This window comes from Haliaeetus albicilla, chromosome 3 (genome assembly GCF_947461875.1).
Source record: "Haliaeetus albicilla chromosome 3, bHalAlb1.1, whole genome shotgun sequence".
In the NCBI taxonomy this organism is placed as follows: Eukaryota; Metazoa; Chordata; class Aves; order Accipitriformes; family Accipitridae; genus Haliaeetus; species Haliaeetus albicilla.
This window is the reverse complement of record NC_091485.1, coordinates 55,712,331-55,738,709: the sequence shown is the minus strand read 5'-3', so window position 1 is coordinate 55,738,709 and position 26,379 is coordinate 55,712,331. Positions and strand designations below refer to the sequence as shown.

The following is a 26,379-nucleotide window of genomic DNA, read 5'->3' as shown; positions in this document are numbered from 1 at the left end:
GAAGCCGCTGGACTGACTGATCTGTTCATTAGCATGCAGCCTGACCTCTAACGGGTACCAGTCGCTGGCACATGGCTTCTGTCAGTACATTAATGGAATATGAGGAGTCTCTTAGCTAGCTGAGAAGTGGTGCTTTTAAAGGTAACTCCTATGGCAGTATGGTCTTCAGCCACCGGGCAGCTGATGGAACAGCACAGTGAACAGTCCTCGCCAGGCTTTTATGTATTTCACCTATTTGACTGCAAGTGATTTCCTATGCTTCTTGGCATTTCTCTCCCTTTACTGACGCAGACATGACTTTGGCTATTGATAAGATGGTGATGTTAAAGCACAAAGTGTAGTAATGGCAGCAGCAAGACAGCTGGAGAGTTTCTCTAGTTCTCATCCTTTAGTGGTCCTAGCAAAGAAAGAGCGCTGGAGCAGAAAACAGGATTGCTTTTGTGTCAAAAGTGGATTCACATGTCTTCCCTCCCTTTGTAAGGGTTGGTATCCCTCAAATGTACCACTCACTTCAGTGGAACTACTCACATGCTTAATAGCAAACACATGTACTCAGCTAATTTCCAACATCCATAAATAATATTCAACCTCAAAAATAAAATCAGAATGTCTTTACAAGAGGCAAATAATAAAAAGTCTGCCTAAACCTTTTTCTTCCTTCAAGTTACACATATCCATAGAAAACAATTTTATTCGCATCCTCTGGATGGGAGCTCAGTTTTCAGTCAAGTAATGCAACTCATGTTATACAGAGATCGCGAACTGAAACAACTTTTCAGTTGCCTACAAATTCCACCGAGAAACAAGCTGAAATGCCCGCTCTGCAGATATGCGCAAGAACAGCAGGGAGCTCGGTAGTCCTTGTGAAACAGAGAGGTCATATCTAACCGAGAAAGAAAGAGTGACATAACAAGGAAATATAGCTTGTAGCAGAGAGAAGAGGTTCTTTGCCCTGTTCAAGAAAAAGGACATTTTGGTGAAACACAGGCAATGCATCTAACTGGACCTTCAAATTTAATAGTAGTCCTATTTTAGTTTTGAAGACCCTTTCAGGATGCATGAATTTTCACAAGATAATGATTCCAATCTGTGAGTTTTAGGTTTCAAAAATATTACCCAATCTTGCACTCTCTTGAAATGACTGAAAATATTAAATATTAAAAAGTGATGTCAAAATTACAAAATGTTGACATTTAATCAAGTCATAATGTTTTATATGAATTCTTATTGCAAAAAAAGTACTTGTTAACTGATAAAATTCAGAAATCAATGAGTAAATTCAGTTATTAAAACAGATCTGTAAAGAATTTTTCTGATGTTCTGTATCACAGCATATTTTTATGCCACATTAAAACAACAGTAGAATATTGTCTTACTAGAACATATAATTTACAGATTTTAGAACATCTACGATACAGAGTTTCTATAAGAATCAATTTTATTTTGTAAGGTGTTACTATGTTATCCTTTCCACTTCATATTAGTTAAATATGGCACTGCCTGCACACTGCTGGTTTCACACAAAATACTGCATTAATTTTACATTTTCAAAAATACTTAAGATAGCCACCTTATAAAAAAACTCAGTAATGTTGATAACTATTAATTAATTTAGGTAATCACAGGAAAGTAATTTTTCCTTCACAGTAAAAATTTCTTCTTGACAGGTCTTACTGCAGCAAATAGTAACAAGAAGAGTACTTATTACTGTGAATATTTTCAATTAAGTCTCAATGTGATTTCACAGACTGAGCTAAAAATAATTTTTGCTGGCACCAAATTCTACCTAGACAATGGCAAAACCTAAATATTAGAGTACTATTAGTTACAAAAGTGGATAAAATCTGAATGTAACTTTCAGCTGGAATAAAGTTAATTTTCTTCTTAGCAGCTGGTATAGTGCTGTGTTTTGGCTTTAGGATGAGAAGAATTTTGATAACACACTGATGTTCTAGTTGTTGCTAAGCAGTGTTTATACTATGTCAAGGACTTTTCAGTTTCTCATACTGCCCTGCCAGTGGAGGCTGGGGGTGCACAAGGAAATGGGAGGGGACACAGCCAGGACAGCTGACCCAGATGAGCCAAAGGGATATTCCATACCATATGACATCACGCCCAGTATATAAACTGGGGAGAGTTGGCCAGGGGGCACCTCGGCTTGGGGATTGGCTGGGCAGCGGTCAGCGGGTGGTGAGCAATTGTAGTGTGCATCACTTCTTTTGTATATTCCCTTATTTATTTCTTTATTTATTTTCCCTTCCTTTTCTGTCCTATTAAACTGTCTTTATCTCAACCCACGAGTTTTGCTTCCCCCCCCCCCCCCCGATTCTCTCCCCCATCCCATTGTGGGGGGAAGTGAGGGAGCAGCTGTGTGGTGCTTAATTGCCACCTGGGATTAAACCATGACACATATGTAGTTTAACATTTCACATTGTAATGAAAAGATCATGACAGTAAAAAAATTCAATGTCATTCACACAAGCACTTGCAAGCATAGGAAAACCTCCTAAAAATAGGTATAAAAAGACAACACCCCTCCCAATGTTAAGGAGACTGTTTTGATTACTTTACAATAAAAAGTAGGACTGCTAAGAAAATATCTCCCAAAGGATCTGTTCATCTTATGCAGATACACAAAGAACCATACACAAATTATTTAGCTGATGAGGAAAAAAAATAAATTTTTGCCTTTGTTAAGGAATCATTCACCGTTTCCTAAACATGTTCTATTAGGAATGTTTTGAGAACAACTTGCATGTTTTCTTCCCACTGTGACATGTTCTCAATGACAATTTTTCGCTTCTTAATGTATTCCCTGAGCCAGAAGAGAAAGTTTAACTGAACTCACGTATGCCTAACAGTATTAAAGAAAATCCTATCACTTTTTTCAAGCAGTAATCAAAACACAACAACAGAACCTGTACTGACGTTGAAGAAAGATCTTGGAGGAATTTCTCAGTCATAAACTACTAAAATATAAAAAAACTCTAGCAAAAATATACAGTTCACCAATGCACATCTTGAACTAGATTCTCAAGTTTCCACTGAGTTTAGATGAGCTTGTGATGTCTTCAAAACCCTCACTATCCATTCCCAAAGCATTTGGTAATTGGTAAGTATAAGGATGTGTTTTACTTCATCAAATTGGAAAAAAAAAATAATAACCCGGAGTTGTCCAATAGCATAGTTAAGAAGCACAACGTACACTCAGAAGGACAGAAAAAATTTCTCACAAATTCTTTTTTTGCTGTGTTGCTAAAGTATGGAACAGGGACTTGACAAGTTTTAGGCTTATATTCTGGCTCTCCATTGACTTCTGCTGGTCTCAGGTAACTTCTCTTTTCTGTTCTTCTCTTTTCCTCCCCCATGTTTGTCTTACTTCTCTATACAGACTGCAAAGGTCAGATATGAATAAAAAATGGTTTAAAAATGGATACAAGTGCCTAAAATGCACAGGAATTTGGCATCTCATTCCAAAGAAATAAGCCTGAAAAACCCTGCTCATAGCCCCAGTGGTGCCTAAGTTCCCCCAAATCAGCTTTTTTTATCCTAATTTTCCCTCTACTTTTAATTCTGTGCATGTTGAGAAGCTACTGACTCTTGCCAACATGGACATGGCAGGGACCTATCCTACACATCAGCATTCAGAAAACACAGGTCCTGCACATTCTGCCTCAGGGACAAATCTGGTAAGCTTTACAAACTGCAGCTGCAGGACTCGGCTCAAGAAATGTAGTTTTGGCCACTGCTTTCTTTTATTACATCTCTAGAGAAGCAGAAACCGAATGTCTCTCTTACATTGCAACTAAGAGGATGTATCCATGATGGGGGGAGATCTGGGTTCAGAGCCCCTCACCTGCTGGAGAAGACTAAAATGTTTCCCACTTTCTTGGAGAGTACCTGGCACACACCATCTGACACATACCTGACATACACTATTTTGCACACTGAAGTTTTTGCTAGCACCCAAAAAAAGAAAAAAGGAAGACCCAATGGGCCAAATAAAGCATTGGTAAGAGAGCTGTGACTGTAGGCTAATGGTTAGGGTAATTTGTTTGGGAATAGAGGGTTCAGCTTCCTGATCCAATGGTTGTTTGTGTATTTTCTGTGACTCATCACTGGTACACTTAGCTTATTATAAATTACTCTGTTGTTAATATCATTTCTCCTGTAAGAGTTTTCTGTTAGTGGCACATATAAGTTTCTTCTTCCATGGAAGACAAAGCCAGTCTAAGTGGTCTGGAGATGCCTAGGAGGCATATCCCAGTTCATTTTGAGGGACATCAGCACAAAGAGTCCAGAAGTATGAAGAGCCCGCACTACTGTATTCTCAGTATCTGCATGATTTCCCGTGAGCTGTATATCTTGTGCGGTGTTTAAAAGCAGAACTGTAATGTTTACCTCCCCATTTTACCCTGTGGAAAGCACAGATTACACTTACTTATAATACAGGCACACAACAGCCAGCTGAAATGGGCAATATGAGAGTGCAGTAAAACTGAACTTTTTAATACTGCAACATCGACATAGGTTGCATACCAGTTGAGGCCAGAGGGCTGTTCTGAATTAGTCGGCAAAGCATTCCTCTAATATCACCTTTACTTTTGGGGCTATTTTACTTTCAGGTAATTATTTTATAAATTACCTTCTATCCTTAGGAAAAAAACCTTTCATTTATGAAAAGGGTATTAATAGTATTGCTGATAGCACGGGTAGTGTTAAAGACATAAATTCAATATTGAGATATGACTTGCTAAAGGACCTTTAATATTGCATTCCATTTAAATACAAGGAAGGAAATCCTGTATTATTGTGAAATGTTAAATTAAAAAAAGATGCAGCCCCAATGAATCTGTAAATATAAATGTCATATTTATTTATTTTTGGTGCTAAAACCATGCTTCTGATAACTGTCCAAGAGCAAAGTACAAGCCCTCTTTCTGGGGGCTGGCCTTCGGAGATCTGAAGTAAATCTCCCTTCACAACACATTGTTATTTAGTGAAGGTAGTTCATAGGGCAATACGTAGATGGGTATTATCCTTCTGGAACAATATGAACAGTAGTCATTGAGGTGGCTATGTAAAAAATTGATAATACTAGAAGAATTATTTCAACTGGAAAAAAAACCAACTGAGTTTTTTTCCCTAAAGTATAAACTACATAGATACACAGAACTGTCGCTACAGATAAGTATCCTAGACATTTCAGGCAAACTGAAAACAGTAATTGGCAGAGTAGAAGTATGAAATTGCCCTATAAAGTTCTTTGTGCTCTCAAGTTTCAGTAGAATGAAGTCAGAACCCTCTTTCACAGAATATCCAACAAGAAATTCACATATATTATATCACATGTTAACTAAGGGATTACAAAATCCCAAAAGGAGTTTTCAAACTGAAACTTTCTTAAGGAAAGCCTAAATTATTCTGTTGACTAGCTCTCACATAGCCTAAAAAAGAAATGCTCTCCAGATTGAATTAATTCAGAAGGACTGTGATGGGTTTTCCTTATGTAACAACAGAAAGAACAAATCTTGTTTACTGTGAAAATAGAAATAAAACAGCTTTAAAGTTTTTTGATGAGATGTGTATTTTTTTTTTAGCGGGGATCTTATGAGAATTCTTCTGCTCTGAATAAGAAAAGATAGCTTAGCAGTAGTCTTACCAAGAAAGATCACCCTACATTTCTGTCTCTATTTTTACCTCTAATTATGGAAAGAAAAAAAACTTGTGGAAGGTCAAGCTAAACGTTCCGATCTCACTTGTAGCTTTCTCCTTTTTTTCCCTTATTAATGAGATCAAGTGGTAATAGAAGTAAGTTGCTTTTTAAGGAAAGGGTTGGCAGCACAGAAAATAATTTTTTGAAATAAAAGTAGATGTTTTTAATCATATAAATGCCTACAACCAGGGGATTTAGTTTTACTTCTGCTAGTTAGCTTGAAATCTCACTGGTGTGTATCTTGCTGAGTTGGTAACTACATATTACAGAGAGGAAGCTCAAGGAGTAATTTTTGGCTGGGGCAGTATTGCTCAGTTGGTGTACATGACCTGCACATTTTATCCCCAAATTAAGCCTTTTATTCTTACTTCCTAGTCTCATCACAGGACTTCCTTCTCATCTGCCTGGAATTTCTGCTTGTGTATGGCATAAGGTGTATCCCACACTTTCCGTGTGAGAAGTGTCTTCCAGAGGACTTCTATAAGATCATAGCTAGCACTGCCTGGAGTTCAGTTCTGATACCTCACCTATATATTTCATTTCAGTGCATCCTTCTCTCACAGAAGCTTTATGAAAATACAAGGACTCAAATATATGCCTATGTCCTCTACAGAAAATCTGTTGAGGAGAGTTGCATAAATTTTATACTGCCTTATCTTCTTTCCTATTCTTATCCTACATGTGGAAGAAAACAATTTAAAAACAAAAATCTATCACCTTAGTAAAATACATTTAAGAGCCTGTGTAGTCAGCCTTTTTAGTTTGCAATTAGAGTCTATTTATTTATTAGCATAGTCTCCAGAGTTTATTTAGTAAAAGCTGATTAACGCTTTTGGTAATGTATTTATTATAATGGTACTTTCTCTTTGGTAGAGGATTCAGGTCACAATTCTAAACTAATCAGTAAGACAAATTGGCCTTAATCTCTTGTCAACTGCTAATCCTATATTTCTATCAATGTAATATGGATTTATTTTGAAACTAAATCAGATTATACATCAAGAATACTGATACAAGTATAATACTACACATTAAAGCAATTTATTAACTATAGCGATCTGTCTCTGAAATAGGAGAGGAAATAAAACCCCAAACAAATGGCTTGCTTCAAATCACCTGAATTATATATGTGATTTGAAAAAAATTAAAATACATGGCCAGATTAAAAGTAGTGAGTGATAATTTCAGTTGCTATTTTGGCCACATAAATTAATTCTAGGGATGGAAAATAGTAATGTATATTATGAAAACAAATACACTTTTAGTTCAGTAAGTTGTTTGCTTAGCATATTCTACCCCATTTTAGACAATGAAAGGCAATCAATGTAGTTTCTCCTTTAGTTACCACTGTTAGAAGTGATTAATCATCTTTTTAATAGGAAACATATGTACTCTATGTGTGGTAGAAGACTGTTTTTTATATAAATTGGAACTTTGAATTGAGAAATGTGAAATTCCGTACAAGACCAAGACCAGTGTTCCCAACAGATTCCCTTCAATTATTCCAGTAATTGAGGAAATTGCTCTACAGGCTGCATGGTTGGTTCATGACAGACATAACTAAGACTATTCTACTTATGAATACAGTACTTTAGACTGTAGTTTTAACACCCTACAAACCATATAGAATCCAAAATTTGGTTTTTAACACACACACTCTCTCTCACAGAGAAAACAAAATCCCACTCAAGCTTTTTGTTCTGAAAGACCTACTTCTCTTACAAGTATCAAAATTTCAAAATACTTTAACCTTGTTTCACTGGGGTTGCCCTTTGGACCTCTCCAGAATTTGTTAAAATAGAAATGCCTCTTTTTGATAAAAGCTATTTAATTGTCTCTAGGGCAATCATAATTTTATTTGTACTGAATCAACTGATCTTTGCTTTTTTTTCTACACAGAAATATAGCTTCAAGAATATAGTGCCACAGTTTAACCCCACCAAAATTATAAAGGATATTAAGAGAGTTCAGAAAACCATGACACACTGTCCCAAAACTCTACTTTTACAGCCCTATAACTTCATGCCATATATGGCACCTTGCCAAAATTTGTCTTCCTGTTAAAGGAGGGACAGACAGCCTTTATCTTGGTCATTAAAAAAAAGCGCTTTGTGGTTCTAATGAGATTCTAATAGAATTTAATACTTGTCTATGTCTTGGTTGACCTTGCATAGTTTTCCAATAGTTTTCTGATGCTTTCCTACAACTTTTATCTTGGGAGAATTCACCTATTAGAAAGACTAATTAGCTTACATGGAGGAACATGCCGCCACAGAGAAACTGCAGTTCAGGCAGTGTCAGTTGACCCCCAGCGTCATCTGCTAGGATCAGGTGTGCTGGGCCCTCCAGAGCACTATGCCTTGGAGTAATGCTCTACAGAGACACACAAGGGCAGTTTATTTCGATTCAAACACATAGTTTCACCTCTCTGCAGGCCTTACTGCACTGGTCACTCTCAAGTCATGCTGTTACATGCTTTTTGTCATCTATTTCCATAGATGCCATCTATTGTGGTCATATACCCAAAGACGTCATGGGACTCGCTCTCTGAGAGTGCGCTGGACTCTGTACAAGTGACTGAATGTACACACAGGAAATGTTTTAGTATATACGGTCCATGGTGTGGTCCAGATTCTAAAAAAAGTCTTGAAAACATAAATTAAACACCTTAGGCTTTTGGATATATTCAGCCTACAAACACAATAGGTCTTGGCTAACTAAAGAAAGACAAAATATTTTGTCAGCTAAAGGCGAAATGTCAGCTAAATAAGGGAAGTCAAGACGCCCAGGTATCCAGACGGCAAAGACAGTGCGTGTAAGTTGAAGGGGAGATCTAAATATAACTGAGAGTTACAGGTCTGCACCTGTATGGAAGCTTGATCACCAGCTCCCTCAGGGCTGTCCATCAGGAAAAGGATTGCATTCCAGATATGAATAGCTAAGCAAACAGTATTAAGATGCTGCTTGGGATTTGCATTTTGTATTTTATTTTCCTCTGTAAAGAGAGCCAGTTTTTCCACTGGGAAGAATGCCTGTGGAATCAGGACCTGAAGGTTACAACATAAACTCTTTTTAACCCACCAAATGTTAGCTTCTAGGAATGATTGCTTGACTCAAGTGTAGGGAGTATTCCTTTAGCTATTTTTTGTAACACTGAAAAGGTACAGGAACCAGAACTAAAATCAGTTCTGATTTAACTTGCCGCTCTACTCCATAGTATCTTGTCTTTTACTAATGTCTTTTCTTAAGTAAAAGTTACCTTAAGTAAAACTACTTTTGTGTCATCCAACCATTATCTTGATTTCAAGGTTAAAGAAATTGCAGCGATTTCCATGCTCTTTTTTTTTTTTTCTTAAGTTGCTTTGAAATAAATCAAATCAGTTCACAAAATATTGATCCTGTATATTCTCACACTTAAAATTTTCATTAAATCAAGTAATAGGAAAGAAATATCACAGCAGTGATACACATTGTTAAAAGGAGTATGAACATTTAAAAAATAAATTGCAACTCTCCTTTAAGCCCAAATGGAAGCCAGAGAATGAGTCTCATCTATTTTTATTCATGTTTTCTGTATTCCCATGGTCTTAACACTGGCATTTTTTCTGCTCTTTCTTTTCCCATAACAATAGTGATCCACAGAGCACCACTTAAGATCTTTTCATGTAATGGATATGAGAACACACTTGGATTCTCTTGCTATGATAAACTGAAAAGATCAGTTCCTAGTGCCTACGTTAATGAGGTCAGACCTTTTCAACTTCTTGAATTATTATTTTACTCTCATAAATTACCCTTGATGGGCTTGGTCAACAGAGTTACTGGATTAGCAATTTTCTAGGCATGTATATGTCTGAGGAGAAAAGAGCATTGCTTATTCAGGTTTTTGTCATATTTAAGATATATTCAGTTCTCTCTGGAGGCCTTCCAACACAGAATATACAGTAGCCATAGTTGAATGAAATCAAAATACCTTTGCTAGGTAATAAATTTTATTATTATTATTTATTATTATTACTACTACTACTACTACTACAATTACTCCTTTTATTCCCACCTATAACAACAAATCAACATACCTTTTACCCACAAAAAAACCCAAATAACTGTTCCTACCTGAATATGCTAAAAGAATTACAAGTCAGAATAAAAAATACGTTGTTGTATGTATTTTGAGTGTCAATTTCTTAATACTATGCCAAATGACAAGAAATAACAGAAAATTAATCTGAAAAGGCAGTAAAACCAGACCTTTTAAGGCATTTATTGTAAGCCTGATTCACAGTCCTGAAAGCAATTATGATGACCTACTTTCAAAAAAACTTCTGGCATAGATTTAGTTATAAAATATGAATGAAGAAAACCACTAAAATACAATTATGCTGTACAAAACACTTGAAAAAAGTTTCAGAGATACCGATAGGCATTTCTTCACTGACTTCCATATGACCACACAGTTTATAAAAGTCTAGTTGCTATAAATATGATCACAACTTTCTACAGAAGTGTTATTGTTAACTCATGATATCGGTACGCTTTTTCAAGCCTGGTATGTAAGGAGATACTTAGCTGATCAATTGAGTGACATAATTTCTTCAGAAACTACCTAAGGACCCTTTATACTTCGAGCAGTTTCCATGCAGTACCGAGGCCTTGCCACCTGAGTATCCCCTGCCTCTCAGTTCCAGAAAACTGTACTTACAGGACGTCTATAGCACACTAGGGTTTTGATCCCGGCATCAATGCTTGTACCGATACACCGTTCCTTGTGCAGGCACTTACCATCTGAAAACAGGAACTTGATGAGATGGCAAACCAGGGAGGTTTATAAATTCATTGAGTACATTAAGTGCAAGTTTTAAACCTCTGGCGTTCACGTATAATATTTTCTTTAAGATATGCCGACGGATGCTTAAGACATGCAAGACACTTCTTCGTGATGTGACCTCACCCTCGCCCACCCAACAGGCCATCGCTTTGCTATCACAGGAGACACGGCACCATACACGTCCTTCACCCAGGGCCTGCCACGTGCCCACAGGCTTGCCTACCGCAAGGCCCAACTATTGAAAAGACGCACAAGCGCGTCCTGTTAGGAGCAGCCCGATGTGGAAGGAGCGCTGTCGAACCGGGCAGCAGGAGCTGGTGTGCGGCGAGAGCTGCACGAAACACCCCGCAGGCAACCGAAACACGAGGGGCTCTGTGAGAAGGCGGCAGCGGGAGGTGCGCTGGCTGCTCCTGTTGGGGCCAGGCACAGGCCAGCCCCAAGCACGGACCTCTCCTGGGGAGTGGCCGAGGGAGAAGGGCTGCCGGCCAGCGCCGTGCAGGCTCCCTTGCTTTCTGCTGCGCTTCTAACAACGCTGAAATACAGCTCCTGTTTCAAGAGCTTTTCAGAACACCCCGTTCACCCTCAATGGGCCAAAAGACCTTGAGTACTTTTGAGAGTCACATTTCACGTTTGTCCCTGGCTTGAGCAGCTAATCAGCTGTTGGGAAACTGATTGGATGTCACAGAGAGAAAACTTCAGATTAAAAGTCCCAAATAACTGAGACAGCATGGTATTTAAATCAAATCTAGGCAAGGCACACAATACAGATTCTCTCTAGTGATGAGACATACTTCAACAGCATACAAAGAGCTGACATCCTTCCTTTAATATCTCTTCTGGTAAGAGAGACCAGATTCGATCAGAACTAGTAATGTAGTGCATTGTATTTGACTTGATATCCAAATACATCAGTACAGTTACATACCTGTGTACTATCACACGAGTAAAATTTAGATTTCTAGGTGAACAAGTGGCCCAGTTTTTTTCTTGCCCAACCAGACACTTCCCAGATCCGTACAAACATGACTTCATCTTCTGCCTCGCGTTCATTTGAACTCAGAGAAAATAGAAACATATATGAAACTGCCATTTCCATAACCTGCAAGTGAGTTGGTAAAACAGGAGACTGCTGCAAAGACTTGCCTACTGATGTGTCTACATCAGTGTCTGCATGATATTCAGAGCTTTCACTATATACGTTCTTTCCCCTCTTCTTCATTGTCTTGTCTCATATCGCATTCAGTAAGACACACGCTCAAGCTCCCTGCTTTCTTTCTCTGCTCCTCCTTCTTCTGCACTGTTACCCCTCTTGCTTACCCTTACTTTCCCCTTTTTAACGTCTACTCTTTCCAGGTACTTTAAGTCCCCAAAAGTTCACTTACAAAATTTATCACGATTTCTGACACTGCAAATCATTGTTTTGCTCCCTTTACTTGTACATTAAAACTCTTATCACTTTGGTTTCACGTTATAAACTGCAAACCTTCCAGAGGACTGAAAAATCTCTTATCAATGTTTGAATGGTGGTTAGCACAATGGAGACCTTCAGACGGGACCACACACAGATGAACACTATAAACTTACGCTGAACCACATGACAATGTTACAACAGTTTCACTAAATACTGAACATACAATATATCTTATGTATACACCTTGAAATATATAAATATATATGTGCATAACTATAAATTGCTTAAGCACTTTTTATACATATATATCATTTAAATATAAGTAGTCTTTTTCCATGTAAAATACATTCATCCTATACAGCTTCCTTAATTGACAATGAGAGCTTTTCAGAGTGCATTATATGGATTTTCCCTGAAATAGGAGGAATAGAAAAAAAAGCACGTAAGATTTTAAATGCTTTAGGCATCAAAGAAGTACAACTCTCCATTTTTCCTAGGTAGAAAATATTAGTATCAAATTTTAACTGGGAAACAGAAATGAGGAAAATTTATACTGATGGTGAATAAGCTTGTAGGCTGAAAAGAAATTAATTAAAAAGCAATAAAACAGTTGTACTAAAGTAATAAAATATAACATATAATTTTGTTCAGGAAAATTGTTTTGTTTCAAAATAAGGCTGCATGTTCAAATGTGAAAAAACCCAACACATTGAAATATGCAAACACTATCTGTGACAAAAGCAAAGGAATTTTGCATCATTTCAGCAACCTTCACAAACTTGCAGTAAGGATTTCCCCCAAACAGAAGTGCAGCAAGCTCATGTTGGCTCCTGAGAAGCAAGGAATTAGTGAATTGAGCAGGTTCCAGCAAGCAGAAAATAAAAGCCTCAGTCCAACCTGAAAAGGACTTTGCTAAAAAAAATAGTTTAGTAAATGTCCAAAGAAAAAAGATGTTTGACCTTTTTCTTCATTCCGTAGAATATTGTTGATTAGGCAACTTCAACAGGATATCCAAATGGTTAAACCATAATACATACATATTATGTACATTTAAATGATAATTTGAGAGGGGGAAAAAAATCCAGTTCCTACCAGTTTGGCTGAGTTGTGACGTGCTACGGCTTTTCCGCGAGAGACCCACGATGGCGACCATCTTTGCCCCGATGCTGGAGCGTCTCTTTTTGCCACCACCGCCAACAGTGCCCACCGCTGTGTCCGACTGGCTGCCATCGTTCTTCTCCAGTGTGTACATGTCCCCGCTGATGCTGGTGCTCTTAGTCATGTTCTTTCCTGAGGCGCCCATCTGTCTGCTTTGCATTTTGGATGTAAAGACACTGTCAGCCAGTGGATGGATAAACAGCGCAGACAAAGAAGAGTAAAAAGGGGAAGACAGAAAAGGACAGGTTTCAGATGGAAGGTTTTGGGAGACTAGAGGGTAAAAGCAGCTAATTCACACAGGTAGGGTTTGGTTTTTGAGAGGTAAAAAGGAGCAATTTTAATTCTAGCTTCCTGTTTGATCTCCTGTGAACATACTTGACTCATCAAAATTTTGTTTCAAATAATAAGCTTTTATTTATTGATTGTCTTAAAATACATTACCAGCAAAAGCATATAAAAGAATTAATACATCAGTATACCATATATACACTTTTTGCTAGGGAAATTTAAGTTCTGCAATCAGTTTTCTGGCCCTCTTCTCACATACATACACACAAATAATCTATATTCCTCCAGGAAACAGATACTTGATTCATTACTGAGTGGAATGAAAGGATATCAGTCTGAAGCCTAACTTTGGTTTCTAAACATCCAGACATTTCAAGGATGTTTTCAGTAATCTGGTTTAGCTCAGTCATCCTATGATTTTGATGAAATTCCATAGTAATGAACAGCCATAGTTTTTTTTCTCCCTCTTCAGCAACAAATACGTATATGATATATGTATTTCATACAACACTTGGCTGCTGTGTGAATTAGATCATCACTACTGATAAATGGATTTTAATTCTAATATACCTTTTGTACTTATTTATAGACTGTTTCTGCATGCTCTCCATGGCTGCGTCTAAATTATCTGCTGCAGCATTTCACAACCTCCCCCAGGGGGACCTGATGTCCCAGTGGTCCAGGCTAAGGGACCTTTCCTTTGCACAGAAATGACAATCTACACTGATGACAGCAGTACCTATCCAAATCTTGCCCTGACATCTAACTGATAGGTATCTGGACAAACATCCAGACCTGGAAACTCTGGAGCACATGTGGGCCTGAGAATACATAGAGACTATTTCTATTTCAGTGTAGTTCTTGCACAGATCTTAGATCTTTATTATTCTGTTCAGTACAGTGCACCTCACTAAAAAGTCCCCACTAGATACAGTGTTACACAATCACAAAACAGTGCAATATTTCTGGAAACCAGGGGAAATTATTTTCGTGTTAAATCACCAGTATATAGACTAACAAAGAATATTTTTGCTTTTTAAACAGATTTTCAAAAACATGACAAGGCTATTCTTAGAGCTTTACCGCTCAGCAAATGGCTCTAGAGTAAATTTTAGTGGGTATGGCCACACTCCTTTCCCCTTACCTATAATGGCCCGAATCTATTTCAAAAAAGGAAGGTTGAATTGCTTCTTTGTGAAGGCTTTATAATACATGTTCTCTCACAGAAAACTTATCTATGGAGTTAATGCAGTGCCCTCAAAAGCAAAGGGATCACTGGGTCCCTTCCCACTCACTCAAGCGGAAATAGGATGAAGCATCAGGTTTGGAACAATGCTCAAACTATTTAAGATATTTGAGAGGTACCCATAACGTGCTTTGCTCTTTAGGTGACAGCTGCATGTGCATGAAGGCAGAAAACACTTGGAGTTAAGCCACAACACAGAGGAAAACATAAGAGCTATTTCATAGAAGTGGACCTCTGCCATTAAGTCAAAAAAATATTGGGTGTGTTTTTCTGAAGGAAGCTATAAGGAACAATATGAATGAGAGTTTGGATCAAGAGATGGAGAGGCACAAAACAATGCTGAGAGAGCGCGGTAGTGGCCTTGCCGGGACAGAAAATAACAAAAGAGATAACCTGAAATTTTTTTTCTTGTTCTTTTTTAACTCCCTTTGTTGTTATATGTTAGTACACACTGACTTATATTGGTACATTTAACACTAAGCAAAGAGTGGGAAAGGATGTGCGAAAAGAGGAAGGCAGGGAAGGAAAAAAAAAAGTGGATCTGTATTTCTTGGGCTTTTTAGCACTACGATAACTTACGTGTCAGATGATAACATCACATGCCATAATTTCTTTCAAACACCTTTAGGGATTAATTTACAGAAAGGAGATGCCACAGAAACTAGTTCTCAGTTTCAACACTGTCTTGCATATAAGAAATACTAGAGAGATCTAAGAAGAACAGTGTTGGGAAGAGCTAGTATCTTCAACTTTATCTTATGCAAAATTCTTTCTGGGAATCAGAAAATTAGAGCCCCTTATCCAGTAATGCTGTTTTAAACCCAGGTTTTCTAAGGAAATATGATTAAAGTGACTGTGTTGTCTGTCCAGTCTCTCTCTTTTCAATGGTTTAAAAAATCAGTTCAAATCTGACACAGGAGTAGAAAACTAGAGCTATTTAGTTTCTAAAATTGTTTTGAAAACAGATCCCTGGAGAGAGATCTTATGAATGCCCTTTTGAGGAAAGACTGTAGTATGAGTCATTACTGAATCTCTTTCATGTGGGACATCATTCACACAGCACAGACTGATAGGGGCAGTAACATTTTTACTGCTTGCAGAACAACCTATTCCAATGATCCATTTTTCAAGAATGATATCCAGAAAATCAGTGGGTTCCTGTCATATTTACTAATAGGAAATAATACTTATGGCATTGCTTTATAAGTGATATTAACATTTAGGAAAGGTCTTAAGTCATAGCAGTGAAAACAGAAATATTCTATTTTCTCATAAAACTTACACTGAGGAGAAAGTTCCCATTTTCTGAGTCTAATGTGCCTTTGAGGTGCTTCATGTGTCATTTCCCAAGATGTATAATTCTATTTAAGTGCAATGGATTACAATAATTACCCTTATTAAAGAAATCTATGTGCTTAAAAAGCTTGGCATGCAAACAAAGTTGCTATAATTTCACTAGGCAGTTAACGCACTATGCATTAGAAAAATTTGCTCCTTGGCTGCTGTCTAAAGGCTTCTGTAGCATAAAATGAAGCTTTGCTGTGTACACCTGCCAACAATGAGGTAGACTTCATTCAACCACGTTCTTTTGACCAACTGAGAAATGTAGGAAAGATAATTCAAGTAAAGAAAAGGGGACTTAGATCTAGATTTGTGTGGACATACCACATACTATTACAAATGGCTAATATTGAAAGTTCATTCACAAAACCTTTTTTGTTTTTTTCCAGTAGAGTTCTAAAAACATTTGCTTTAATTAAAGGTTTGCTGTTGGTTTTTTTTCCCTCTGTAAAAGTAGCAGACAAGACATCTTTGCTATGCTCCCAACTAGCAAACAGCTCCTGGAGAAAGCCATCACAGCTTTGTTTTTTCTCAATTCTTCTCTCACCAAAAAAAGCTTTGAGAAATAAGTACCAGGAGAGTTCTGAGTGGCTTATAGTACCTCACAGTAAATCTGCAGTGGTCATGAGCAAGCCAAGTGCTTCATCAGCACTCTGAACCCTTTCTGGCCATCCAAACCCTAACTCACTAATTATTCTTGGTAGATGCTTGGTATCCTCGCCAGTGAAGCTATCTGTCTACCCAGACTGTCTTCTGATAGTGCCAGAAATAGATTATTCCCAGAAAAATAGGGTGTTGTATGTCAGAATTAGCTCCTTTCTGAGGTAAGAGAAATATAAGATGGAGAGAGTAAATTAAGAGAGTAAATCCTACAACCTATTATCTTAACAGGAAACAGAAATTACTTATACATGAAGTTTTCTTTACATGTACATATACACAAACATAATCATACACACACACATCCAGTTAAATATGTACAACAATATTTTAAAACTGACATGAAATAAAAGTAATTTATGAGATTATATGAGTTAAGGAATAGATATGTACTAAAACCAGGGTTCTCAAGGTGCCTTATAAGCTATTCATCTTAAAAATATCCTCTGCAAAAAGAATATGCAGCCAGATGAGGGGAAAAAAGCCACCAAATTAGATAAAAGAATTAACTATGCTCGTCCCAATCACATGTGCATAATGGCATAATAATCACCCTTTATTAGAATCAAACCAAGAAAAAAATCATCACACAACCCCAGCTGCATGGCAGCCCACAGCCTACAGCAGAGTAGAGTGAAGGTGACAGCCAGGGCACTGGCTTTGGCTTATTGCGACCAACTAGTCAACAAGAGCAAGGTGATGGGCAAAGCTCACACAGGAACGTTCCTTCCTGCATTACCCTGAAATTCAGGAAACTTCCTCAAGAGAACTGCAGACAGGTCTCTGTCTGTGTAAGTAGGCTAGAAACTCTAGTCAGATGCTTCCATTTTCCAGAGAAAAAGGAAAAATTTCTCTACTTTACCTTCAACTTCAATCACTGCCTTTTCTAGTTTTTTTCAGTCAGGAGAAGTATCTTTATACAGCCTTCCTAACATACAGTATTCCTCTGTAATCTCTTCACAAACAAGCAGAGGGAATACTTAAGCAAGTTAAATGACTAATAAGCTGAGTGTAAAACAAACTCTGAAATCTGATCATCGATTAAAACAGTCTACTTAAAGCAAACTCAAAACGGGTATTAAGCATATTTATATTTTCCCAAGTGATAATTATTCCAGATAGTCAGGATCAAGCTGGGCATGTCAGCTTCCTATGTACTTTACAGTACATTTTCTTAACTGTTTGTGGCCACCTACACTATGGATAAATTTTAGAGGAATATGTTCCCAAAGCTAAAGCAGAAAGTTCTTCAAAACAAATGAGAAAAATAAGACATTAGAAAAGAAATTAGAGCAAGGCATCTGTATACATATGTACTTTAAAGCCAATGGTGGAGTATGGCAACTCTAAGCACCAGATAGTATTCTTAAAAATATACCATACTGGCCAACTGAGGGGAGTCAGACTGACAGACACCTATGGCAGGAAATTTAATATGGTCCTTATTGTCACTGAAGACCCATGTGCCATACGTACAGTAGTTAATAAAATGGCTCAGGCCTGTTCTCTGACCTTGACAGCTTGCATATGGACAGCTAGCTTACATTCTTCCCAAAACAGGGTTTTCTCAGGCATGCTGCCTAGAGGAAACAGATCCCAACCCATGCTATCTCCTGAATTGTGCCTGGGCTGAATCAGGGGCACCTTATCAGTGTGTCCAGCACAAAGCTATGCCAAGGAGGACACAAACTGTTTAAATGATATGGATGATCAAGACTATGTCCCAGCCCTGTCTAGCTTACTGGTATAGACATAGCCTTAAATTCCTTGATGATACTACAAATCTCAGATTGCTTTCAAATTCTGATATTCAACAGGCCAGTTCTAGCCCATAAGCTTTCTCTGAGTGCTTTTAAAGAAAAACAGTAAGCAAGTACAAACCTGCTATTCATACATAGCCTTCTGGAAAATGCAATGTCATATTTCCGGATTTCTTAAAGGCATTAATCTACAAGATTTCTTTGCAGAGCCCCACTTGTTTTCAAAACAGGGAGTGCAATTATTCTCTGGAATCAAAGTTGCTGTCAAGGTTTTCCAGACTCCTACTATAGCAGATAATCAGAAACTACCTCGTTTTTCTCCCCAGTTTGTCAATATCTGTGCTGAATTACAGAAAGATTAGAAAACATTGGCAGAGAAACTCTCCCAAAATCCTAGGACTGGCTACCTGGGAAACGATCCCTTCTGGATTTGATGCATAGCCAGAAGGGAACACCATAAAGCACCTAAGGAAATCTTCATAGTAGGGAGGGAGAGAAGCAGGTCTCATAAGAAGATCTTTGCTTTAGTCTTGACATCTCCGGCTTTAGACATATCATTTCCTTGGTGTCTGACCAAGAAGGAAAGCAACTGTTTGTGAGGTTTGGGTTAGGAGAGGGAAGATTTCATAGTACAAAAGGATCCTGCCCTCAAGGCAGAGAAACTGATTGAAGCCACTTTATAAACGACAGTATAGCTGGTAACTCTTGTACCAGGTAAGATGGACTGCACTGTGGGCAAATGCTTCAGATCCTAGATAAACAGGTTCCAGATAAAAACTTGGTTTAATCGACATTTTTGAATGTGAAGAAGTAAAAAAAACACATCAGAAACTTCATCCAACCTCTCCCAATTTCTGACTTATTACTGCTTTAAAAATATTTCATAATCTTACAAGAAAATACTAATTTTAGATTGATAATATTGTTGGCTGCTTTTATATTTTCCATGAAGCAGTGGCAGACACGCCGAATCCTCATTTTTCATATGTACCAAATGGAAAGTCTCATCCTGTTGCCATAGTTAAAAACCTGCAGTCTTTGGCTGCAGCTTTTGAATCAGTTGCAGAGTTGGAAAGCATCTCACTAGTTGGTCAGATTCTTGCCTACAGAAACAGGAACTTCTTATAGCAACTGGCTGATTAGCATGGTAAGTGCCAAATTTCCTCAGGAACCTTTTGTTTAGGCCAGAAAAACAAAACAAAACACAAACTAAAAAAACCCACTGACACCTGGGAGTCCTTATGCTTTATCGTTGCCTTTTGAGATTTACAATATGTGGCAAACCAACCAGAATGGGGTTGGAGCAACTGAAGAGAATGACTCCCCTGAAAGCTGTTACGGCTATAAAAAGCAATTATGAAGTCCCGCAGGTTAAAGAACCTCATTAAGATTTTTGCAGGCATCCTATGCTGTCGTGCGGGGCAGTACTGCCCATTCTTTCTGTACATTAAGCAATCCAACTGGCAGCAATGAGAAAGGCTAAGCTAGGAAAATACACTGACTTAGTCTTTCTCCATAGACAAGAAATACAAACGACAAACAGGGTCAAACCCAAATCCTAGAACACCACGGTCACTCAAAAAACACAGATCATATCCTTTCAGACATCCTCCGCCACCATCTCATTCTTCTTTCCTTGACTTGTCAAAATTATAATTAGACTCTTGTAAGGTGAATACCTCTCTTTCCCTGTATCTCATTTGTTAAATAATATCACAATCCATCTGCCAGCTCAAAATAAGTCCCAGTGCCAGGAACCCCAGACCTATAGCTTAGCTAGTGACTCACTGAACTGAAGAGTCATTTCCCATAACCCATAACTGCTACCCAGCAGTTTCTCCTGTCTCTTCTCCCTGCTCTTCCTTCCATCATCTTCCTCACTAACATACCGGCAAGACAGATGTTTTGTGTTGGTAGATGTAGAAAAGCTTCCTCTTCCCCCTTCACTAACCTGGTAAGTTGACATCACATCAGCAGGAGTTCTGCAGGAGTAAAGTACTGCTAAAGCTATATAAAACCGACTTTTAAATCAGGCCCTGGCCCTGAAGCGTAACAGGCTGTGGCAGAAAGTAGCACAGGGAGCAGTACAGAATCCTTACACCCAGTGACTCCGTAATCACTAACAAATTACAAAGAACATCACTTATTCTACAAAGAAGAAATAAAATTGCTATTCTATCTGTTTCTAAGTAAGACTGATAGACTAAAACTATTATGAAAATCTTGATTTTTTTTTTTTCATTTACTAACAAATACACTTTACTAAAACCAGTATTATGAAGCACAGGCATTTTTCTAATCTGTAATACTACTAATATTTTTAAATGTGAAGGAGAATATATCAATACTATCCATCGTACTGTATATTGTTAGTGGGATTTTTGAGGGGGTTTTTTTGTATTTTTGCAGTTGTCTTTACAGCAGAATTGGAAATTAAAACACATGATCTTGCTGCTCTGTCAAAAGTGTATGTATTGGAGAATCAGATTTACACTTAAGTCATTTGGTGGATCTTGCAGGTTTCTTTTTCTCCCAATGCAAAGTCAATATTACCACTTCCTTGTCATTTAGCTTAGTTCTCTGGTAATGATCCCTAACGAAAATAAAGCACCTGCAATAGTAAAAATCCACTTTGCCAAGTGTGGAGTACAGCTGTGTGCTGTGATGTTCTAGGGAAAGGATTTTAACAATTTTTCAATTGTTGTAATAGATAGTTTCTAATACATGTCTCTTGTGAGACTGGAAGACCCACTGAAGACTTTGTTTACAGCTTTTTACAACCAGGAGAGGAATTTTAATGCCATTCTTAATAGACCTCTTAACTCAATTTGAGAGGCTCTCATTTCATTAATTTGCTGAAGAAATTTAACAAAAACAGCATTATGGGGACAGCTATGATGTAGGAAATAACATTTCCATGGGAACAATGCTTCCGGCCAATGCATGTACTCATCTGCCAATTCACATCAAAGAGAGAGTCTGCAGGTTCGAAATTATAATGACTTAGTCTCCTGAGATTCACTTGGTCAAAAATTATCCTATTAACTCATTTGTGATATAAATCTCTAATAGCTACTGGACTGACTTAATTATTAGGTTTATTTTATTGAAATTTTAACAGGAAAGTTGGTGAGAAACAATAAAGCAATGATTATAAAGTATTTTGTTATGTATATTGCTTTTCAAAGAAAACTTGTGTGCACATCTCAAAATAAAAGTAACAATAGTTTTATATGAAGTATCTGTTTCAAAGGTCTCTCATTACAAATCAGAAATACCTCACCTGTTACAGCACATAGGTTGATTTGAACCTCATCTTCCCCACTCTGCTAGATATCAAGCTCTGCACACTGCTTTATTATTATAAATTAAAAGATGTATAGCTTTTTCCATATCATGCCTAGCATGTTTTTTTTAAATAGGAACAAATTTCAAAATCGTTTGGGGTCAGGCCATTGGGTTACTTACCAAACATTGTCACAACAAATGCATGGTGCAGAAAAAACACTGTAACAGATAACTGTTTCCAAACACTAGCAGTTGAATTCTTCACAGAGATTCAGAGATTTTTGATAAAAGTTCTCACAGTCTCTGAGAGAATAATTGGCCATTTTTTGTATAAAAATACAATTTACAACAATTTTTTAATTTATAGCAACTTTTAAATTTAATGTTGTAATGAAAATTGTTATATTCATATTCATATTCATCTACTGTTGATAAACTTTCAAGTTTTCCTTTACAAAGTTACAGAAAAGCTTTATTACTCTGCTAACAGTAGTGAATCCTTGCAGAAATCCCTTCCTTTGATGCAGTGAAGTAAACCAGCCTTTTCCTATGTGTGAATGCAAAAGAAGGCTAGCAAAAAACCCTAGCTGAGGTCCAAAAGTCTTGCATTAGTCAGCTGTCATATTAATTTGTAAATACACGCAGTCCATATGAGCTCTGAAGGCTGGGCAATACAGTAAGTACATTCCAAACAAAGACAGAGTCTGTTTTGAATAACATCCAAAATCTTTGAGTTTAGAAAGCATCTTCTTTAACCCAGCCTGGCAAAGAAGCAGCTGCATTTGTAAAAGCAGATTAACCACAAGCTTGCCAAATTAAAACTGACAGTGAGCAACCTGATTTAACTGAGGGTGTCTCTTACAGAAATATACCTTGCATGTACTTAATCTGAAAGTTAAATGTTATTCAAACATACTGTTGAATTACAGTCTTCCAACAGAGATGGAAGAGAGGGGCCATTCTGTTTTCTATATTAACATGGCTAAGACACAAGCTATACTGCAAGCTTGCTTAGTGCTGCCCAGATTTGTTCCTTGAAGGCCTGAAAAGACTCTATGAAATGAAAAGCAAGCAGTGAATTGATAAACCAGACTTTAAATCCACTATGTGTCAAAACCTAAAACCACCAGAGAAATAATGTAAAATCAAGTCAGGAAAGTGAGAAAAATTTCAGACTTGAAGGCAGAAATGCTCAAAAATATATAGAGGTAAAAGTGATCATTTATTGCCTCAGGGTAAGAGGAATCACGATTTATCATCTTTACTTGCTAAACTGAAACTAGCTATAAGGAAGATTTTCTTATTTAGAAAACACATTGACAGCTAGAAAACTCTGGAAGATAGACATGCAGGAACTGGATGCGCTACTGAGATGACATTAAGGGGAAAATAACATAATACACAGGAAAGAGCCAGATGTCCTGAAAAGGCTTTATTTAAATAAATTGCTGTAGTCAATATGGATTTCACTATAGCTGCATGTATACTTCACTCATGAAAGACTGGATTGCTTTGATTAGTACTGTGCAATGTGGATATGCTCATGCTTGTTGTACTGCTTATGTGCATGCGTGTGGCAGCGGCCTTCTAAAGAATTAAAGCAACTCTGACGTTTCCTTCATTCCTTGTAAATTCAGGTTGCTTGAGGACTCAAAAAAATCAGGGTCAGAATAGGCACTGCTAACATCTCACAAACCCATAGCATCTCTCTGAATTGATCTTCTGGGACTGAGAGCTAAATGGACATGAGCAAGAGATCTGAAGCCATAATTACCTCAACCAAAGAGACATTATCTGGGACATCATGATCTTGCCTTGTCTGACTTCTGTCACTTTGACAAAATGACTTTGAGTCACTTTGGGCCTCTGGGGGAAATTAGAAAAGCATACAGAAAACTTAAGACCATCATAAAAGAAAATGTGAGGAAACGTGGCTTACATCTTTCTGAACACAAGTCTGCAAATTTTGTTCTTCTGACCTGGGGAGGACACATCTATGACCAGAACTCCCTGCTGAGGCAATGTACACTTTGTACACCATGCACCTTTGATGCAAAGGCTCCTCTTGTTTACCTTGGGCCTCCATAGGAATCATGCTCCTGTTATCGCTACGATCTGGGAAGTGCTGGGCTCCCAGTGGTACTTGTAGGGAAATATATAGGCTTATTTCCTACTAGGGGCCACCTGATGACCCATCTCCCACCTTGTTTAGGTAGCACCTTATGGACTTTATAGACTAAGATGAGTATGAACACCATGCAGGTACAGTGATAGTACTGAACCAAAATGTTCGGATGCTTGGTCAAATAACATTAAAATCAGATAGACGGGCAACGGCAAACCACTGGGGCATCATCTTACCATAGGTATTAAGTATGCAATAGTAAGACAGCACTGGGCCCCTGACCCTTAGTTAAAATATCATACTTGCCAGATGGGTCTGGGTCTGGCAATGAGTTTCAAAGGCACTGGCACAAAACCAGTAACTATGTTTTAGAAATACTTTTATGAAGTACAAGAAGGAGTTTATTTTTGTTTCTTAGAAGGCTAAGTGATAAGCTTATTAATTATTTTTAATGAAGTACATTTAGAGGAATCAGAAAATGAACTTATTAATTTTACAGAATCTTCACTTTTCTATTAAAATAATACTCAGGCAAAAATATTGAAAATATGCAGCACTAAGACAGACCCACGGAATCATAATATCAAAGAAAGAAAAGCCTGATAAGCTTCAACATTCAATTCCTTCTTTTTATAAGTTTCTACCCCACTTTTAGTTGTTGCTATTGCTATTGTTGTCCACAGACCTGTTGTGCTCACTCCTGTACAAATAAAGATAAAAAAGTCTGTCTATTGAAGAACTTATGATTCAATCTAGTTTTAAATATCTTGAGAAAATTACTCTTTTTTAAAACACTTAAAAGTGTTAGAACTATTTTCAACATTTATATTTGCTTCAAATCCTCATTTTAATTTTTCCCTTCATCCCTACTTCACTGCACGTCTACAAGGCTTTCCATCTGCATGTCTTGTTTGGGTTTTTTTTAAAGTGCTGATGCACTGTTTTTAAATAACCTTTAGTAACAGGAGCACATCAGTACTTTCTGGATCACAGGTCAGAGTTGACTCAATAGAGGTTAAAGCACAGGCTGCATTTCATGGAGAGGGAAGCAGTCTCAATGATATTGTGTTGCTGTCAAAGAAAAAATGTCTCAGTTCCCTGCTGGGCACCATATATCAAAGCTGCAGACTGTTTCAAATGAGGTATTTTCACCGTTCACCTGTTAATAATGTGTACTTCCAAATTCATTACTTTATTATTTCCCAGTGGATCAAAATGAGTTTACTAGCTGTAAAGGAGTCTATACATCTTTTATACTTACTCCAAAGTAACAGGAAAAAATGCGTCTCCAAGGGTTTGATAGATGGTGACAAATAACTTAGAAACAGGTGACTTTGCTAGATTTCTTAAATGATTTTTATTCTACTCTCAGTACAGATTTCACAACAAAGATATGAATTCATATAATTCCTTTCTGAACCATCAATATTTTGTATCCTTCTCCATAATATTTTTCCAGAAGTCACAGGTAATTTTCCTCTGCATGTCATCTACGAAAGTGTAAAAAAACAAATGGCCAAATTATTCACTCTGTGTGTTGCTACAGACCCAGTAGCTACATGAATTCACAGCTTTTGAAGATTTGCCTCTCTGTGGAATAGTAAAGTTAAAAAGCTTACATCAAGAAGTAGTGGCTTTGAATCTATGCTTCAAATGGGAGAAGAATTTGCCATGAACTGCTAACAGACTCTACACAGCCCAATAATACTAATGAAATCTTACTGAAAGAAAGTTTGGTTTAGGTCCTTTGATTTCAGAGTCACAGACTGGCAATACATAAGCAGCTCTCTGCTTATCTAGTCAGAAGTATGCAGAAGAGATATGTTACAGGGACACAAATTTGCTGCTTTTTGTTAAAGGACTCAGTCCGTCATAACTGCCCCAGCTGCCTGAATAATGAAACATTTTGCAGCTGAAAAGAACTGGTGAACATTGTACTGCAATCTGCCATCCTCATCCCAGGAATGGCAAGGTCACTTTGTTGTGATGTTAAAAAATTTGTTACACCAACATCTTGGGTTGAGAGCTGCAGGAAACTGCATGCTGACATGTTTTTGCTGAAAAATTACATGAACATTGACATATCTGTACCCAAGTTCTCTCTCCCTCCATGGCAGAAATCACAGTGGGTGAACCTTATCCATCTGTCTATACATATACAGATAGATAAAGCTATTGGGAACACAGACTGCCTGTCCTGTAATTTTGCTAAAGGACCTATCATACACTGGGGAAAGAGTCTCGGGCTACAGCTTTCCCTTACAAACATATGGCCTGTTTGGCTAGAAAGGTTGGGCACAATTAACTTCCTCCATCCAGTAGTGCAGTTGGAGCAATCATTATAATCATTCTGAAATAGCTTTAAGAAACCAAACAGCACATGCACATTGAAAATAGTTTCTTGATGCTTGTTATCTTTTGCACAGTTTTTGATATTTTTACTAGAATATAGATTTTCAAAAAAAGTTACTGGCTTTCACCCCTGTGAAGGAGCTTGCACAGACTGAACTGACATGCTTTTTCATACAGCTTTGCAAAACACTGCATTTAACTGATAA

General features: G+C 37.5%; 1 protein-coding gene across 49 annotated transcripts in view; it reads right to left on the bottom strand.

Annotated features, from left to right (window-relative positions):
* The window catches only part of RIMS2 (regulating synaptic membrane exocytosis 2), a 491,423-nt gene that overhangs the window by 44,073 nt on the left and 420,971 nt on the right, over window positions 1–26,379 (bottom strand). For 45 of the 49 annotated variants that reach the window (XM_069779840.1, XM_069779846.1, XM_069779845.1 and 42 more), the window contains one exon: window positions 13,048–13,289. In XM_069779840.1, coding sequence (XP_069635941.1) covers window positions 13,048–13,289 — 242 coding nt within the window. The remainder of the gene's footprint in view (window positions 1–13,047; window positions 13,290–26,379) is intronic. The other 4 variants (XM_069779862.1, XM_069779833.1, XM_069779861.1 and 1 more) reach the window with 2 other exon arrangements.